The 19,454-nt window shown below is 42.6% G+C and overlaps 2 protein-coding genes across 8 annotated transcripts in view; one reads left to right on the top strand and one right to left on the bottom strand.

Annotated features, from left to right (window-relative positions):
- Positions 1-19,454, top strand: part of SRGAP3 (SLIT-ROBO Rho GTPase activating protein 3) — a 434,101-nt gene that overhangs the window by 76,810 nt on the left and 337,837 nt on the right. The window lies entirely within an intron of this gene.
- Positions 1-19,454, bottom strand: part of SETD5 (SET domain containing 5) — a 55,961-nt gene that overhangs the window by 10,986 nt on the left and 25,521 nt on the right. For all 7 annotated transcript variants that reach the window (XM_049766246.1, XM_049766243.1, XM_049766241.1 and 4 more), the window contains 2 exons: positions 15,179-15,308; positions 2,938-3,179 (listed from right to left, as the gene is read on the bottom strand). In XM_049766246.1, the coding sequence (XP_049622203.1) occupies positions 2,938-3,179; positions 15,179-15,308 (372 nt within the window). The remainder of the gene's footprint in view (positions 1-2,937; positions 3,180-15,178; positions 15,309-19,454) is intronic.

The raw sequence follows: 19,454 nt of genomic DNA on the forward strand, positions 1-19,454 counted from the left end.
AGATAATTACAAATAAACGACTGAAGTCGCTCAAGGTGCTGATGGCATTCAGGGGACTACACGTTGCAGTGGAAGGGAATCTAAGTCTCTTCGGGCAAAGTATGTGTTCAACATCCTCTGGGCACACCATGGGACTTCTGAAGTGCTGGGCTATTTAATGTATCATTATCATTATCATTATTATTATTATTTTTGTGGCAGTTGAGTTGTTATATACTCCTTAGTGGATTCCGATTTCCATGGCCACCGTCCTGCTTATTATTTTTTTGGTTAATTAAAAATATTATTTTCTGGGGTCGGAGAGATAGCATGAAGGTAAGGTATTTGCCTTGTATGCAGAAAGATCATTGGTTCGAATCCCGGCATCCCATATGGTCCCCTGAGCCTGCCAGGAGCAATTTTTGAGCATAGAGCCAGGAATAACTCCTGAGTGCTGCTGGGTGTGACCCAAAAATCAAAAAATTTTTTTCTCTTTCTCTGATGATATATATATATATATATTTTTTTTTTTTTTGGCCATACCTGGCTATGCGCTCAGAAATAACTCCCGGCTTGGGGGACCATATGGGAAGCTGTGGTCCGCCCTAGGCTAATGCATGCAAAGCAGATGCCCCACTGCTTGCGCCACCGCTCTGATGATATTCTAATATTATGCTTAGGCTTTATTTATACTTGATGGAATGAAAACCCATTCCTAATAATCTACTATATTCCAAGGGCAATCCCCCTTCCATTGCATTTTTACTATACATGCTGGTGCTACATGAAAAGTCCTCTGTAGTTGGGTCAAGTCTCAAGTTAGAGAGTGCAAATAGTGAGCTCTATTAACTAAAGAGCACAACATAGAGAATATGGCCAAAGAGTGGTTTTGTCAAAAATCAAATGAAACTAGCTCTACCCATGCTCAGCTCCCAAAAGGGCCTGCTCTAAAAGTGAGTTCTATGAGCAGTCAGGTACACAACAGAGTCACCTCTTTAGTTAAAAATGTAAGGTTCAGGTATCTTACATCCTCTGATCCTCATAAAAACTAGAGGTTGAAACATGTCCATTAATTTTCCCATGAAGACATCTAGAGAAAATGTGAACCAGGACTACTGTGGAGCTTAATGACCAAAACTAATTTTCCCCCATGAAAGAAGATGTTTGTTTAATCATAAATCAAAGAACATTCAATAGTTGAGTTAAAAAAAACCAACCTGTACACACTCGATTCATCTAACTTGCTGTGCCCCAAACTTAATCAGGATTACTTTCCGAAGTAGTAATCTAGTACACTGAAAATAGGTTCTTCTTTAGTAGTTTTGGGTCACATATGGTGCTTCTTTAGGAGATCATGTAAGATCGAGAATTGAACCCTGGACTCTCACATAGAATGCATGTGCCCCAGTCCTTTGCTTCATCTAATGCTGTAATAAAGTGTTTTACAAATGTATGTTGCTATCTGCTTTCTATTTCTCATACCTAAAAATTGTAACGAAAATCTGCAGTAAGTTAAGATTTTAGAGGGCCAGCATGGTGGCACTAGAGGCAAGGTGTCTGCCTTGCTAGCGCTTGCCTAGGATGGACTGTGGTTTGATCCCCCGGCGTCCCATATGGTCCCCCAAGCCAGGAGCGACTTCTGACCGCATAGCCAGGAGTAACCCCTGAGTGTCACCGGGTGTGACCCCAAAACAAAACAAAACAAAAAAATATTTTTGTATCTAAAGACTATGCCGCATCTTAATCGCGGACCTTCCCGAATGCCAGCTGCAAGGCCTTTGAGTGCCATCGTTGACACGAGTGCCATAGGTTTGCCATTGCGGGTATAGTGGATAGGTGCTGGCCTTGCATGTAGTCGACTAGCGTTTGATCCTTGTCACCCCATATGGTTCCCTGAGCACCGCCAAGAGTAATCCTCAACTTAAAGATAGAAATAATCCTGAGCGCTGTCTGGTGTGGTCCCAAAATTGAAACAAAACAAAACCAAAAAACCCCACAAAAATTTTCAAACTATCTCCCAATGCATTTGAACAAATCATTAAGGACTCAAGGTAGGAAAAGAAACAACAGGGGGAGATATAAGTTCTAGAATGAAAACACAATTTATCTGAGCAGCCCAGCTGGTTCCTAGGAACCAAGAAGGCTTATTTTTTTATTTTATTTTTTTTTTTGGTTTTTGGGCCACACCAGCAGTGCTCAGGGGTTACTCCTGGCAGGCACGGGGGACCCTATGGGACACCGGGATTTGAACCAACCACCTTTGGTCCTGGATTGGCTGCTTGCAAGGCAAACGCCGCTGTGCTATTTCTCCGGGCCCATTTTTTTTTTTTTTGTTTTGTTTATTTGTTTTTGGGCCACACTCAGAGGCACTCAGGTGTCACTCCTGGTTCTGTACTCTGGAGTTACTCTCGGCAGGCTTAGGGGACCATACGAGATGGTGGGATCAAACTTATTTGGTTCTTGCAAGGCAAACACCCTACCTGCTATGCTATCACTCTGGTCCTAAGGGCAGTCAATTTTCTTGCTCATACCCGGCTGTGCTCAGGGCTTACTTCTGGGCTAACTCCTGGAAGGGTTGCAGGGACTCTGTGTGGCATTAGGGATTGAACTCAGGCCAGCTGCATGCAAGGCAGCAAGTGCTGCTGTACTATCCATTCAACCCAAGAGGTCTATTTTAAAGAATACACGGGGTGAGAATGAAGCCGGAGATCTAGCATGCTCATACCTGCAGGCATGGACACTGACTGGCTATTGGCACAAGAGGAAAGAATCCTCTGTGGGAGCACAAGTTCTAGCTGAGATGAGAGGCTACTACCAGGTAATAAATTCACAATAACCCCAAGCCTCCACATTCTCTTGCCAAGATGGAGGGCATTTGGAAAATGTTCTTCAATTTGAAATGAGATGTTAAATGATGACTTCTAGATCCAGCACTCCCAACAACCAAGCCCAAATCACCTCAAACTGCAGAGGAGTATTGCAGCGACTAGCAGTAGTAAGTGATGGAATTGGCGAGAACATGAGGCTATATCCGTTCCGACATTCCTCTTCTCCGGGGTGAGATGGGCCGGGTAGCTGGGGGCTCTTAGAGTCCACGTTAGGAGGAGGTGGTGTGACGGGAGAAAGAGGTTGAAGTAACTTAGTGACACTCTGCTCCATCAGGTATCGAGACTTCCATTTCTTCAGTGGGCTTAACAAGTCTGTGAAGCACAAAGGTTGAACAAGAGGGTGAGAGCCCCGTTTAGATAGAGGATCTGCTATATAGCTATTGATCTCTAGCTTACAAAGGGCTCCCAACTTCCCCTTGTCCCACCCCAGCATTGTTTCTGACAATCAAACCAAAGTCCCCCGAGTTCTAAATACCAAGCTTAGATACTTAAAGCTATCTCTCAGAAAAACTGATGAACTTAACACTTTTAATGATTGATACCTGAAGCAAACAGTCTCTTCCAGAGGAAAAGAAACCCTTAAAAACAAAAACAAGAGGTTCTCAAATCTGTATTAGTTAAAATTACCGTCTGCAAACGCTGTATTTCAAACGATCAACTCAAGCCAAAATATACATCCCTCTTCCTCAAAACACAAAAGAAATCCCTTTTATTTAGTAACAATGGAAAGGCATTTGTTCATTTAATACTTGGAATTTGGATCCACTGAACTAGTTAGTATTGTAGGGAATTATCACATTAAAGGACTTTCTTTATTGCATTTTCTTTTAGTCTTCTGAGTTACGACCATTGAATGCCATGGATCGAACCTGGTTGAATGTATGCAAGGCAAGTGCCCTATCTACTATATTATAGCTCCAGTCCCAAGGTTTTACAAATTTTTAAGAAAAACCATACACAAAACATGTGTAAGGCCTCAACAGAGGTGATTATATGCTGTTGTGTTTGTAAAATTAAGTATGACTTTAAGGCCAAGGACAAATGCTATTTGATGGCAAGAATCAGATTTAATTAGAAAACCACACAAGCCAATATTATCACCACTCCCAACTTTTGGTTTTGGGGCCACACCCAGCTGTGCTCAGGCTTTTTTCTCCTGGCTCTGAGCTCATGGGAACTTTATTATGTGTATATGGTGCTGGGATTGAACCCGAGTTGGCCACATTCCAGATGCCCTGTTGTAATACTATCTCTCAAGCCCCGTCACCTCATGTTAAAACTGAAGGATGTGATATACAGCAATTAAGGCTAGACAGTCTAGATGCCATCTACGTTCATAATAAATTAATTGATAATCCCAAGAGTAGATGAACTAAACAACTTTTGTCTGGCAGTCGGGAAAAATTTCCTGGATAGCAGCTCACGATCAGGGCTATGCTTCGGAAAAATCAATCTGCGGCAGTGATGAGATAAGACACCAAACTACTTGAAGCCTATGAAGTAGTTAACAGAGAATTAAGAGGCACAGGAACATAGTAACTATAAAACGGAGGGAAAAGAACGTAAAATACTTTTCTTTCTGATAACTGAGAATTTTTAACTTTCCTAGTTTGGAAGTACATTCGTATTTTCCTTTTGTTCCAGATACTACGTGTTCTTACTTTCCTTTTCTCCTTTTGAAAAGTGCCTAGGTATAAAAAACAAACATGTGATTTATAACTTATATTTAGAATACCTTTTATATATTCCGAGAATATTAAAACAGTGTTTTTAAAAAAGATGGCTACACTGTTAGGTCCAATACGACTGATAAAGTACACTATAGAGAAATTGGGGAAAAAATACAAACAACTTCTCCTACTCCTACGTCAACTCAGTAGATTATTTAAGACATACAAGCATAAACTATCATCTTGAATAGAACAGAACTGATGTGATACCCTCAAATATAATTTAGAAACCAATGGTTCAAAGTTATGGTCACACATGTTCTTCACTAATCGTTTTAATATTTACTATTATTTGTTTCTTTTGACTTCGACTTTTTTGGGGGGGTCATATTTGGCCTTCAAATTGTGCCCCCCCCCACACACACATATGTATAATATAATACATCTTCAACTTTCTGCAAATAATTCCAAAGATAATGTATATGAAAGTGCACAGGCCTTTACTTCTGTTTCTTAGGGGATAAGGGATGCCAGGGATCAAAACCCAGTCAACCATATGTAAATTCCCTACTTGCTGTACTAATGCTCTGGCTCCAAACATATACATAGTTTTTTTTTTGTTTGTTTGTTTTTTTGGTTTTGGGTCACACCGGGCAGTGATCAAGGGTGTTACTCCTGGCAGGCTTGGGGGACCATATGGGATGCCGGGATTTGAACCACCATCCTTTTGGATGCAAGGCAAACACCCTACCTCTGTGCAATCTCTCCGGCCCCAAACATATACATATTTAAAACATAAACAAAATCTGAAATCAAGTCTACTATCTAATGTATGGCTGATACCCTAGTGTTTTCTTTTCTCTTTTTTTTTGGGGCAACACTAGGTAGTGCTCACTATATGCCAAGTTAACTATAATTTTTCCCCTCTTTGGGGAGAGGAACATATATCGGTGTTAAGAGTTTACTCATGGCTCTGTGCCAAGGGATCATTCGTGGTGGGCTTGGGAGAACCGTCTCAGGTACCAGGGATCAAACCTGGGTTAACTAGCTGCAAAGGTAAAAGCCCTACCTGCGGTATTATCACTCTGGTACCTCTTCCTATTTTTAAATTCTTTTGGCTTTTCCAGATAAACAAGCATATTTGTATGTATCAGTATTTTTATTTTTGGGCCATATCCCAGTGTTCAGGGATCACAGGTGGACCACGAGCAAGGCAAACGCTTACCTGCTACATGTAATCTATCTTACCAGTATTTATTGGTGGGGGGGACCCCACACCCATTTCACACTCAGGGATTACTCCTGGCTCTACGCTCAGAAATCGCTTCTGGCAGGCTCGGGGGATCATATGGAATGGTGTTTTTGAAACCACTGTCCTTCTGCATGCAAGGCAAACACCCTGCCTTCATGCTCTCTCTCCAATCCCCATACCCGACTTTTGCTTTGGGGATGCTTTTGGTCACTTCTGAGTATCTATGGATCATGCACTGCTCAATCTAGAGCCTGGCCTTTCTGCAGGAAACCCTGCATTCCAGCCCACCAGTAGTAGTAATTCATGATAAATCTTACCAGTTGTTAAAATGGATATAATTTTCCTGACTCTTTCTCTTTTGTTCTGTGCCATACCTGGCAACGCTTGGGGCTTACTATTGGCAATGCCTGAGGGCCCATATGGGATGCCAGGGATTAAACCTGGGTCGGCTGTGTGCAAGGCAAGTGCCTTACCCATTATATTCTCTCTCTGGTCCTTTTGGTATTCTTATTACAAATTCTTTCTTTCACTACATCAGCACAATTACAAAGTTATTCTTGATTGGGTTTCAAGCATACAATGTGTCAACACTGATTTCTTCACTCATGTCCACTTCTCTCCACTAATGTCCCTTCATCTGCCCTGCACTCACCAGCCAGTTTTTACAAGGTGCTTTAAAAAAAAATCATTGGGGCCAGAGAGATAGCATGGAGGTAAGGCATTTGGCTTTCATGCAGAAGGTCATCAGTTTGAATCCGGCTTCCCATATGGTCCCCCGTGCCTGCCAGGAGCAATTTCTGAGCATGGAGCCAAGAGTTTCCCAAGCACTGCCAGGTGTGACCCAAAAACCACACACACACAAAAAAAGGCAAAACAAACAAACAAAAAAAATCATTACTTTTTGGATCATACCCTGTAGTGCTTAGGTGTTACTCCTGGCTCTGCACTTAGGAATCACTCCTGCTGGGCTTAGCCATGTAGGATGCAAGGGATCAAACCTGGAAATGGCCGTGTACATTGTACTATTGCTCTGAGACACCTTAAATCTTTTTAAGTTTTTTTTTTGGGCCACACCCGTTTGATGCTCAGGGGTTAGTCCTGGCTAAGCGCTCAGAAATTGGCCCTGGCTTGTGGGGACCATATGGGACACGGGGGGGGGGGGGGGGGGGGGATCGAACCACGGTCCTTCCTTGGCCAGTGCTTGCAAGGCAAACACCTTACCTCTAGCGCCACCTCGCCGGCCCCATCTTTTTAAGTTTTTACACTCTAGTTCCAAGCACTATTGCTGACAGCATTTCATACATCACACTTTACAACCTTTAGCACCACTTCCTCCTTCTAGTTGAAACTTCCCTCATCAGGAGCTGCCCTCTCCCTGTTCTATTCCCCAATTCCCTCAAAGGCATATTTCCTATTGAAAACTAATTACCATGATCTTTTTTTGCATTCATTATCCCATTAAAAAAAATCCTGTGTATTAGAGATAATTGTCAGTCTCTCTCCTCTGACTATACTCAACATGATACTTCCTCCATTCCTCCATATATCAGCAAATTGTCTAATTTGATCTTTTCTTATGGCAGAGTAATATTCCATTTCGTAGATGTAACATAGATGATTTTTCCAGTGACATTTATTCTGGGACACCTGGGTTGTTTCCAAATTCTGGCTATTGTGGATAGTGCTCCAAGGAACATAGGGATGCACAGTTTTTCTGTTTGTGAGCTTATGAGGTATATTTCAAAAAGTGAAATTGCTAGATCAAATGGAAGCTAAAGTTTAGATTTTATTTTTTAGGAATGCCCCACATTATTTTTTCCAAAAAAGGCTGGACCAGTCCACATTCCTACCCACCAGCAGTGAACGAGTCCTTTCTCCCTGCATCCAGGACAGCATTGGTTGTTCTTTTGATATGTGGCATTATGGTGTGATATAGCTCACTGCTGTTTTGATTTGCATCTCAGTTATGTGAAAATTTTTTTAGTATGTCTTTGGCATTTCTTCTTTTTTTTTTTTTTTTTTGGTTTTTGGGCCACACCCTGTGACGCTCAGGGGTTACTCCTGGCTATGCGCTCAGAAGTTGCTCCTGGCTTCTTAGGGGACCATATGGGACACCGGGGGATCGAACCGCGGTCCGTCCTAGGCTAGCGCAGGCAAGGCAGGCACCTTACCTCCAGCGCCACCGCCCGGCCCCGGCATTTCTTCTTTTGAACCACAACCGGCAGCGCTCAGGGGTGACTCCTGGCAGGCTCAGGGAACCATATAGGATGCAGGGGATCGAGTCTGTCCTGGGATTCGAACCATTGTCCTTCTGCATGCAAGGCAAACACCCTACTGCTGTGCTTTCTCCGGCCCTGGCACTTCTTCCTTGAGGAAGTTTCTTTTCATCTAATCACCCCTACTTTGGTTGGGATGGATTCCTTGTAAAGTTTTAGCAGTGCTTTGTATTATCTTTGATATTAAACCTTTAAAATGGTTAATGAGTAAATAAAATTATTTCTCCCAATCTGTGGGCATCCTTTTTCTTTTCTTTTTTTTTTTGGTTTTTGGGTCACACCAGGCTGCACTCAGGGGTTACTCCTGGTTCTGTGCTCAGAAACCATTCCTGGTAGGCCTCGGGGACCATATGGGACGCCGGGATTCGTCCAGATAGAATGTGTGCAAGGTAAATATGTCTTTTTTTTTTTGGTTTTTGGGTCACACCTGGCAGTGCTCAGGGGTTATTCCTGGCTCCAGGCTCAGAAATTGCTCCTGGCAGGCACGGGGGACCATATGGGACGCCGGGATTCGAACTGATGACCTCCTGCATGAAAGGCAAACGCTTTACCACCATGCTATCTCTCCGCCCTGGTAAATATGTCTTAACGCTGCCCCTGCGGGCAGTCTTTGTATCCTGTTTGTAGCTGCCTTTAATGTGCACTAATATCTCAAATTTACAGAGTCCTTTGTTATCTGTACTTCAACTTACTCGGTCAGTTGTGTTTCATTCTGTTTTTTTTTTTTTTTTTGGCCACACTCGTTTGATGCTCAGCGGTGACTCCTGGCTGTCTGCTCAGAAATAGCTCCTGGCAGGCACGGGGGACCATATGGGACACCGGGATTCGAACCAACCACTTTTGGTCCTGGATCGGCTGCTTGTAAGGCAAACGCCGCTGCCGCTGTGCTAACTCTCTGGGCCCAACAGAAACTTTTTTTCTTTGGTTTTTGGGTCACACCAGGCAACGCTCAGGAGTTACTCCTGGCTCCATGCTCAGAAATCGCCCCTGGCAGGCTCGGGGGACCATATGGGATGCCGGGATTCGAACCAATGACCTTCTGCATGAAAGGCAAACGCCTTACCTCCATGCCATCTCTCTGGCCCCAACAGAAACTTTTTTTTTTTTTTTTGGTTTTTGGGCCACACCCGGTGACGCTCAGGGGTTACTCCTGGCTATGCGCTCAGAAGTCGGAAACTTTTTTAATTATTTCCTTGCTCCACTTTATATTTTTGATCCAGTATTGAAGATTAATTGATCATATACCCAAAAATCTGTCTCAGGACATTCAACTGTATTCCACTGATGTGAGGGTCAGTCTTTATACCAGTACCATGATGTTTTAATTACTATCGCTTTTTTTGGGGGGGGTTTGGGCCACACCAGGCGGTGCTCAGGGGTTACTCCTGGCTGTCTGCTCAGAAATAGCTCCTGGCAGGCACGGGGTGCCATATGGGACACCAGGATTCGAACCAACCACCTTTGGTCCTGGATCGGCTGCCTGCGAGGCAAACGCTGCTGTGCCACTGTGCTATCTCTCCGGGCCCTAATTACTATGGACCCTAATTACTATCGGTTTGTAGTACAGTTTCTTTGTGTCACACCTGCCAGGCTCAGGGATTACTACTGGCTCTGTGCTCAGAAATGATTTATCCTGGGCTGGCAGGCTCAGGAGGCCACATGAAATGCCAGGAATCGAACCAGGATCTGTTCAGTGTTGGCCACATTAAAGGCAAATGCCCTACACTCCGCTCCCCGACCTCTCATTTCCTCTTTACTTCTTTTTGTTTTTGGGTCACATCGGGTGACGCTCAGGGATTACTCCTAACTATACACATAGAAATCGCTCCTGGCTTGGGGGGACCATATGGGACGCAGGGGGATTGAACAGCAGTCAGTCCTAGGCTAGCTTGGGGGAGACAGATGCCTTACCACTTGCGCCACTGCTATAGCCTACCCATTAATTTTCTTTTTCTTTCTTCTTTTTTTTATTTGGCTACACCTGGTGATGCTCAGGGGTTACTTCTGGCTATGCACTCAGAAATCGCTTCTGGCTTGGGAGACCATATGGGACGCCGGGGACTGAACCGTGGTCTGTCCTAGGTTAGCACTGGCAAGGCAGACACCTTACTGCTCCGCATCACTGCTCTGGCCCATTTTTCTTTTCTTTTTCTTTTTTTTTTTGGTTTTTGGGCCACATCCGGTGGCGCTCAGGGATTACTCCTGGCAGGCACGGGGGACCATATGGGACACCGGGATTCGAACCAACCACCTTAGGTCCTGGATCGGCTGCTTGCAAGGCAAACACCTCTGTGCTATTTCTCCACCCCCACTCATTTTTCTTAATAGCTAAATGCTGTTCATTTTTTAACCTATGTACCTAGCAATTTTACCTCAGAGTTACTAACTGTAAATTTTAAAGTCAATCAATGAAGTTCTCTGAAGATACTAAGATATACCCAAATATTTACAAATAAGCAACACTGAATTGAGATCTCTCTCCTAAATGGATATAAAAAGAATAGACAGGGCCCGGAGAGATAGCACAGCGGCGTTTGCCTTGCAAGCAGCCGATCCAGGACCAAAGGTGGTTGGTTCGAATCCCGGTGTCCCATATGGTCCCCGTGCCTGCCAGGAGCTGTTTCTGAGCAGACAGCCAGGAGTAACCCCTGAGCACCGCCGGGTGTGGCCCAAAAACCAAAAAACCAAAAACCAAAAAAAAAAAAAAAAAAAAAGAATAGACAACTTGAGCTGACAGAAACTCAAGAAAGAACATTTATATAGTTAATTTGGTGATGATGGTGCTTAGTATTGGGGTTTCACACTAGGGTCAGAGTACAATTCCGTTCTTGGTTGCTCACACTAATTCGTTTTTGGTCCATACCTGGTGGTGCAAAGAGGTTACTCCTGGCTGAGTTCAGGAATTATGCCTGACGTGCCCCGAGGACCATACAGATGCTGGAGATAAAAATCCAGGTTGGCTGCATCGAGGACAAGCACCCTATCCTTTGTACTTTGGCTTAAACCCTGTTTTTAATTCACTCATTAATTTGTTTTGGGGTCACACTTGGAGATGCTCAGGGATGATTGCTGGCTCTGCACTCAGTAATTAATCCTAGCAGGTTCGGGAGACCATCTGGGATGCCAGGAATTGAATTTAGGTCAGCTGTGTGTATTAGCCCAACGCCTTACCCACTGTATTATTGTTCTGGCCCTGGTTGCTGACATTTAGACATCGGACAGTATCAAGGCCTGCATGCAAAGCAGATGCTGTACCACTGAGCAGCATCACTGGACATCGTAACTTAGATTCACCAATGTAGTAGAATCCTTTCTGAAATGTCCTATAAGTAATCTATAATAAATAGCATTTGGTATAGAAAAAAATTTCTATCATAGGGACTGATACTCTGAACAATACTGTATACTCTTACATATGCATTTTTTTTGTTTGTTTTTCTTTGGGGTGGGGGGAGAAGTGATGGGCCTATCTATACCCAGGGGTATTCTGAAATCACTCATGGCAGGGTTTAGGTGGACCATATAGGGTGCCAGGGACCAAACATAGATCACCTGCATGGAAACAAAGAGCCCTAGCCACTGTTCTCTCTCAAGCCCAGTATTACTATATATTTTTTTTTTTGGTCACTCCTGGCAGCGCTCAGGGGACCATATGGGATGCTGAGATTCAAACCACCGTCCCTCTGCATGCAGCATGCAAGGCAAACGCCCTACCTCCATGGTATCTCTTTGGGTCCCCCGTATTACTAGTTTCATTTTACAGAAAAGCTTAAAGAGACATTTAGGAATGAGCCTGACACCACAGTCAGTAAAAGGTAGAAATGTTCCTCAAGATAAGGTCACTGAGACTCTATAGTAACAGATGTCGTTGATTTTTAAATTTTTGGGTCACAACGCAGGGATCTCTGGCACGCTCAGGACTAGATGAGGTGCCAAGGAGCTAGAACCAGAGGCAGCTGCCTGCCTGCAAAGTAAGTCCCTTAAAAAAAATGCCTTACCCTGTGCTAGCTACCTCACTGGCTCCGTGTCAATTTTTGGGTCAGTCGCCTTGTTCCTCAACAACTAAAAGTGACTTCTCATGATTTACACTAACCTGTGACAATATACCAAACTGCCCATGAGACTTTTATTTTATTTTATTTTTTAAAGATTCAATATTTTCCTTGTGTTCAGTTGCTCCTTAAAGCCAAGGTGTGTCTTTGCAATGCTTCTCACTGCTGGAGTTCAGAGGAAAAGCAGCTCAATAAAAGTGGGTGACTAACAGCCCTAATTTTGTTCCACTCAGGGCAAGTTACAACGAAAGCACTTTCCCAACAAGTCTTTGCTGGTTAAGACATGACTGCAGACAACCCTTCTTTCCCAAAGTACAGTCTTAAATCTATGATTTGTGTGATGTATTTGAGACAAGCTCTCTGTAACACACACAACACACACGAGTTCATCTGTGTACATATTTGAGATATTCCAGTGAAATCAGTGATAAAAATAAATTAAGTGAGCATGAAAAAATTTTTCCATTTCACCAAATAGTTTCATAAAGAACTTTTATTCTGGGGGAAAGCGTGGTAATCAGTGGTGTCCAGGGGTTCTTTTACAATTTTTTTTTTTTTTTACTAGTTTTACTTTTTGGGGGTAGGGAGGGGAAGTAAGGGCCACACCTGGTGGTACTCAGGGCTTATTCCTGGTTCTGAGCTCTGGAATGAATCCTGGTGGGCTCAGGGACCATATAAGATTCAGGGATTGAATCCAGGCATCACCTTATCTGCTGTACTCTCTCTCTGGTCCCAATAGGGGCTATTTCTGACTGCTTAAAAGTGACCTCTGGCACTGCTCAAAGGATCACATATGATGCCTAGGATTTAGCCTTAGGTCCTCTGCAGCAAGGCAAGCACTTTACCTTGAGTACTGTCCCTTCAGACTACTAATACAAAAAAAACTAAAAATATATTTTAGGGCTGGAACACAGTGGTAGGGGTTTGCCTTGCATGTTGCTGACCCAGGATGAATGTCGGCATCCCATATGGTCCCTGAGCCTTCCAGGAGCAATTTCTGAGCACAGTGCCAGGAGTAACCCCCGAGCATTGCCAGATATGACCCAAAAACCAAACACCAAAAAAAAAAGTTTTAAAAAAAGAAAAGAAAAAAAATCTTTTTAGAGGCTGCAGATAATACAGCGAGCAGGACATTTTTCTTGCACACAGCTGACCCAGGTTCGATTCCCAGCATCCCATATGGTATCCTGAGCCTGTGAGAAGGAATTCCTGAGTTGAGAGATAGGAGTAAGCCCCCAAGCACTGCTGGGCAAAACAAACAAAATTAAAATCAATTTTTGGCCATACCCAATGATGCTAAAGGATTATTCCTGGAGGTTTCCAGGAACCATATGAAATAACAATGACTAAATCCAGGGCAGGTATGTACAAGGCAAGCACACCACCTCCTATACTATCTCTCTAGCCCCTATATTGAACTTTTATAAGGCAGATATCAGAAATCTATTTAATTCAAGATAATATTTACTCAGCAAATCAATGAGTAGGAACTGAGTGTTTTTCAAAATCTGAAATATCATATCACATCAATAGCTGCAAGACCTTTAACATTTTGTTGTTATTTTTAAATTTTTTTTTTGGTTTTTGAGCCATACCTGGTGACACTCACTCCTAGCTAAATGCTCAGAAATCGCCTCTGGCTTGGGGACCATATGGGATGCTGGGGGAGCGAACCACGGTCTGTCCTAGGCTAGCGCATGCAAGGCGCCTTACGCCCTGTGCTACTGCTCCAGCTGCAACATTTTGTTATTTTGTTCTGACTACATAATATTCCCATTTTTTCTTTTTTCTATATTTTTCCATATTCACAAAATTTAACTGGAGATAAACTTAGTTTTTCTTTCTTTTTTGTTTTTGTTTTTTGGGCCACACCCGGCAGTGCTCAGGGGTTACTCTTGGCTGTCTGCTCAGAAATAGCTCCTGGCAGGCACGGGGGACCCTATGGGACACTGGGATTCGAACCAACCACCTTTGGTCCTGGATCGGCTGCTTGCAAGGCAAAAGCTGCTGTGCTATCTCTCCGGGCCCTAAACTCAGTTTTTCAACTAAGCTTATACTAGAAGGAGAAAGAAGCCTGAGTAAAAAGAACATCTCCAAGTAAGCTGATGGCACAAGTTTAAGCCCCCGGGAGGTCAAATGCAATGGCAACCAACCTCTTTAAGGACCACCAAGAAAAACAATGGAGCAGCAAATGTTAAAAGATCCTCCCGCTTAAAAACTTCTTTTGTTGTTTTTATTTTGTGCCCACACCCAGCCACCCAGCGGTGCTCAGGAGTTAATCCTGGCTCTGTGCTCAGAAATCATTCCTGGTAAGCTCGAGAGGACCTTATGGGATGCCGGAGATCGAAACCGGGTTCATCCAGGGTCGTCTGCGTGCAAGGCAAATGCCCTACCGACGTGCCATCGCTCTGAACCCCTCCTACTTAACTTACGTGAATTTTAAATTGGTTAAAGTATGTGTCTTCTAAAAAAAAAAAAAAAAAACGTAACTGATCAAGCAAACTGTTTTGAAGAGGAAAAAATAAGTCCCAATTGTTCACAGTAATTTCTAGGGTTTTGTTTTGTGCCACACCGGACACTGGCAATGCATCGGATCCTGGGCATGAAAACCTGGATTGGAAGCACTGCAAAGCCAATGCTTTACCCACTGTACTATGGCTCCAGCCCCAATTTTTAGACTATCATTTATCCAGATCCTTCAACCAAACTCTACCCAATTCAATCATCTACACTTTTGATTCCTTCCTGTAATTTTATAACCCGCTCTTTATTGGCTCTATTTCATCATAAATAAGATATAAATTTCCTGAACTTACTACTTAGAATGCATCTAACCTTTTAATAACCATTTCTGCTGTTATCTGTACACTGTCTAGTTCCTTCTTTGTCGTCCTGGAAAAACTGATCCCTGACTTGAGATCTCTCTCTTCCTCTGTAAAGACAGATGTAAAGTAACTATTTAGAGAACAAGTGGATCAGACTTTTAAGTAGTTCTACTGAATTATTTATAGAGGCCCGAAATGATTAAGCTAATGTAACGAGACAAGCTTGAAATACTTACCTGCATTGTCTTTGCAGATACTAGAAGAACTACTACTTTCATTACTTTGGTATAGGTGCTGAGTTCTAGTCTCTGGGGGTACAGGTGATGTTTGTGTCATACCTTCTTCTAAGGCTTGTTTTATCCAGCGCTACAATGGGAAAAGAATCAGGCAGTGATTAATAATCACTTAAAACTACTCAGCACACCCACTACTCCTCTTTTAAAGCATTCACTAGGTCATTACATATTAAGTGATGAGAGATGCGACCGAACCACATTGCATTCATTCATTCATTCATTCACTCAATTCTACAGTCAAATACTTTTGTCTGGTGTTTCAGCATATTCCACCAGGCAAAACAGAAAACATGGGTTACACAGATCCCAAGCAAAAATCAAAATCAGCAACATATTTAACTTTTACAACTACTCTTACAATTTAATTTTTCTAAAGCTTAGAATAACATCTCCTAAGAGCTAGAACACATGGAGAGACTTGGATCATAAGTAAAACTAGTATATAAGACAAAACGAAGAGGGGCCATAGCAATAGCATAGTAGTTAAGACACTTGCCTTGCACATGGCTAACCCAAGCTTGACCCCAGGCACCACATCTAGTCTCCTGAACCCACCAGAAATGATCTCTGAGCACAGAGCCAGCAGTCAGCCCTTGAGCACTGCCAGAAGTTGCCCCCCTCAGTTAAAATGACTGGACGTGCCCGGTGCTGGGGATCATCTGAGAGGACATAAGAAGCCAGAGACTCTCAGTGAGAATGAACAGTTCTCTCTCTGACAAGGTCCCAAATACACCCAGATGGGATGTACTCTGGGCTATTTCTATTGAGCAACTGGGTAAAATAATCACAAAGAGCACAAATTACCACAATAAATGACCTTCTGCTGAAATCAAAAGTCAGAGTTCTAATCAGTTTTATGTAATTAGTTCCAGTAGCGAATACTGGACATAAAGATGACGAGAAACATTTCTGTGAGAAAGCAACCTTGCAAAGGTGAGGATATAGTTTTTACTGAACTGTGGTCTCTTGAAAAACAACAGTTGTAGGTTTCTCACTTGTCCTTGTGCATTTCCCTTCTACTATAATACAGATTAAAAAACTTTTTTTGGGTGGTTTTGTTTTAGGCCACACTTGGCTGTGATCAGTTTAATTCTGGCTCTGTGCTGGGGCCGTAGGTGGTGGTGGTGGTGTTACTCTTGGCAAACTGGAGACTTGGAATGGGATTGGCAGGATGCAATGGCCCAGAGATCAAATTTGATGAACAATAAATTAGGAGGCAGAATATTCCCAAAACAGAATAGCAAAAGCTAATATAACCTGACATTTTTAGAGAACAAATAATAGATGCAATATTTTCACCAAAGAAATAGATCCTATTGGATTTTTCTTAGAAAATTAGGAAAGGAGAAAAAAGTTTTACAGCATGTCAATTGAAAGTGAAAATAATATTGTGACCTTCAGATGAGTGAAGTGGAACATTTTAGGCTATAGTCAGCTCGGTGGAAAGCCAAGACCAGACCAAGGATGAACTGCCAGAACACCACCAGCTTAGAACTCAGAAGAGATCATTCTGGTCACTTGGTGTCCAAAGCACTCACAGGACAGATTGAGAAAGTTAGGTCCTGAGGATGAAGAGTGAAAGACCTGTTACATATACCTTTTAGTACAAGCTTTTCAGTTAAAAGTAGATGACTGGCCTCGTATGGGTTTACTGTTTATCTTGAAGAGAAGTTAATTTCATATATTCCAGTATAAAGTTTGGGTCCCCCATAAAACAATTATACCTGATGACTACAACAAAGGAGAGTAGGACTAGGACAATGGAACTGAAGCATAAGATGCTGCAGTATTTTCCTAGAACAGAGAGACACTAAATACGATCAAAGCTGTGTTCACATTTCTAATGGCATTTTTTTTGGGGGGTGTGCACACCTGGTGATGCTCAAGGGGTACTCCTGGCTTGGGGGACCATATGGGACTCCGAAGGATTGAAACGCAGTCCACCCTAGGTCGTCGTGTGCAAGGCAAATGCCATACTGCTTGCACCACCATTCCGCCCCCCCCCCCATGGCATTTTTTTTGTTGAAATATTTGAGGGTCCACAACAAAAGAACACAAACATTTGTTTGCATGTAAGTTCTAATCACCTCTATGAATAAGAAATCAACTTTAGACTCCCTCAAAACGGCTGAACCAACCAGTATGTATCTATCTCTAATATCATAAAACTATTTCTTCTTCTTTTTTAGGGGGAGGGGTGTCATACCCGGCAGCACACAGAAGTTGCTCCTGGCAGGCTCAGGGGACCATATGGGATGTTGGGATTCGAACCAGGGTCCGTCCTCTGTTGGTAGCATGCAAGGCATTTGCCTTACCACTGTGCTATCGTTCCGGCCCAACTATTTCTTTTTTTATGAAACTGGTAAAAGAGTTTTAGGAACCTTTACCTCCCAGAGATGGGAGAAATCTTTAATAGGATTCATTAGTGTCCAGAGCAATCGTTTAGTGAGTTAAGATATTTGCCTTGGGGGCCGGAGAGATAGCACATCGGCATTTGCCTTGCAAGCAGCCGATTGATCTAGGACCTAAGGTGGTTGGTTGGAATCCCGGTGTCCCATATGGTCCCCTGCACCTGCCAGGAGCTATGTCTGAGCAGATAGCCAGGAGTAACCCCTGAGCGCCGCTGGGTGTGGCCCAAAAACCAAAAAAAAAAAAAAAAAAGAAAAAGAAAAAGATATTTGCCTTGCATGCAGACAACCTGTGTTTGATCCCGCTATCCCATCTAGTCCTCTGAGCTACAATGATTCCTGAGCGCAAAACTGGGAGTAACCCTTGGGAATTACAGGGTGCAGCCTATAATGGGCACACTGTAGCCCACCTCCTGGAAAAAAAGGGAAAACAGAAAAAAAAAAAAGAGGGAAAGATTTGTTCTTGAGAGAAATCAAAAGAGTAAATCAGGGTTTGGAGTCTAGAGACTTGAGCTAAAATTTGGTTGTACCTCTATTAGGTCGAGCCAAACCTAACATAGCCAACACCATAGCCAAATTAGCAAACCTAATTCTGGGAAAGGTATCAAATGCTATTCACTGAAAGTTTTTGGAGCTATTGATCAAGGCAACTTTTAGAAGGTTATTGTGAAGACTAAGTGAGATTGGCTATAGGAAGAAAGCATGTAATACAATAGCAGGTATAAATGTTCAATGAGGACTTGTACAACAGAAATCAGTGCTATGTGTTACGATAAATACCCAGAATACACAATGAAGCATGAACACAAAACTGAGTATTTCATCTTTACTTGACTGTGTATCCCAGCAAGACTATACTTGGAGGTATTCAGATCTGAAGATCAAACCGCATGCATTGCAGGTATATGCTCCAACCTTCAGACCCAACCATCTGTTCAGCAGTATTTCATTTGGAATAAGGATGGTTTTTCTAAATGTCTAAGAAATATGGGCAACTAGATATCTCACATATGTGGCTACGAAGATAAGCTGAGAGAGAACGAGCACAAGGACAGACTCCCCTTTGATGATTTATGTTTCCATTCTAAAATAATATACGAGATAAAATACAACAAAAGGCACCATAACATGCTTTGAAAGAACTATGATTCAATTTATTACAGAAATGCCAGGACCATCAGAAATTGTCTTCTCAAATACTTGGAGCATCTGGATACAAACATACATATAAAATCGTACATTTTTTTTTATCTTATAAGGCCATCACTCCTGTAACCAGAAATACAACAGCAGGCTTATTAGGAAAACACTACTATTCAAACTATTTCTATAGAGGTTGTTTTTCTCATCAATTTTTTTTGCAGGCGTGGGGTGGGGGGAAATCTTTGGTGACAGCCATTGGTGCTTACTTAGGGCTTATATCTGGCTGAGTTTAGGGATCACTCCTGGTGGGCTTTGGGGACCATCGGAGATGTGATGAATCAAACCTGGATCAGCTGTGTGCAAGGCAAATGCCCCATCCACTGTACTATCTCTGTGGGCCCTCGTCAATCTCTTTAATGTATAATCTTTCTCCGAGGAATTTAATAAAAATATTGAAATTTTGTTTAATCAAAGAATGTTCTTTATGTCCTTGTACTGGATGAATCCTTTCTGACCAATCTGAAAATGATGCCTATTCCACTCCCATCCAAGGTAAAGACAATCTCAATCTCAATCTCTGAATTAAAAAACCCAAATTAATTATGCCATAAAAGCCATCTTGAGTCAATAAGGCATATGATTAATAAGTACTAAAGCTTACTTAA

Source organism: Suncus etruscus, chromosome 20 (assembly GCF_024139225.1).
Source record: "Suncus etruscus isolate mSunEtr1 chromosome 20, mSunEtr1.pri.cur, whole genome shotgun sequence".
NCBI classification, from domain to species: Eukaryota; Metazoa; Chordata; class Mammalia; order Eulipotyphla; family Soricidae; genus Suncus; species Suncus etruscus.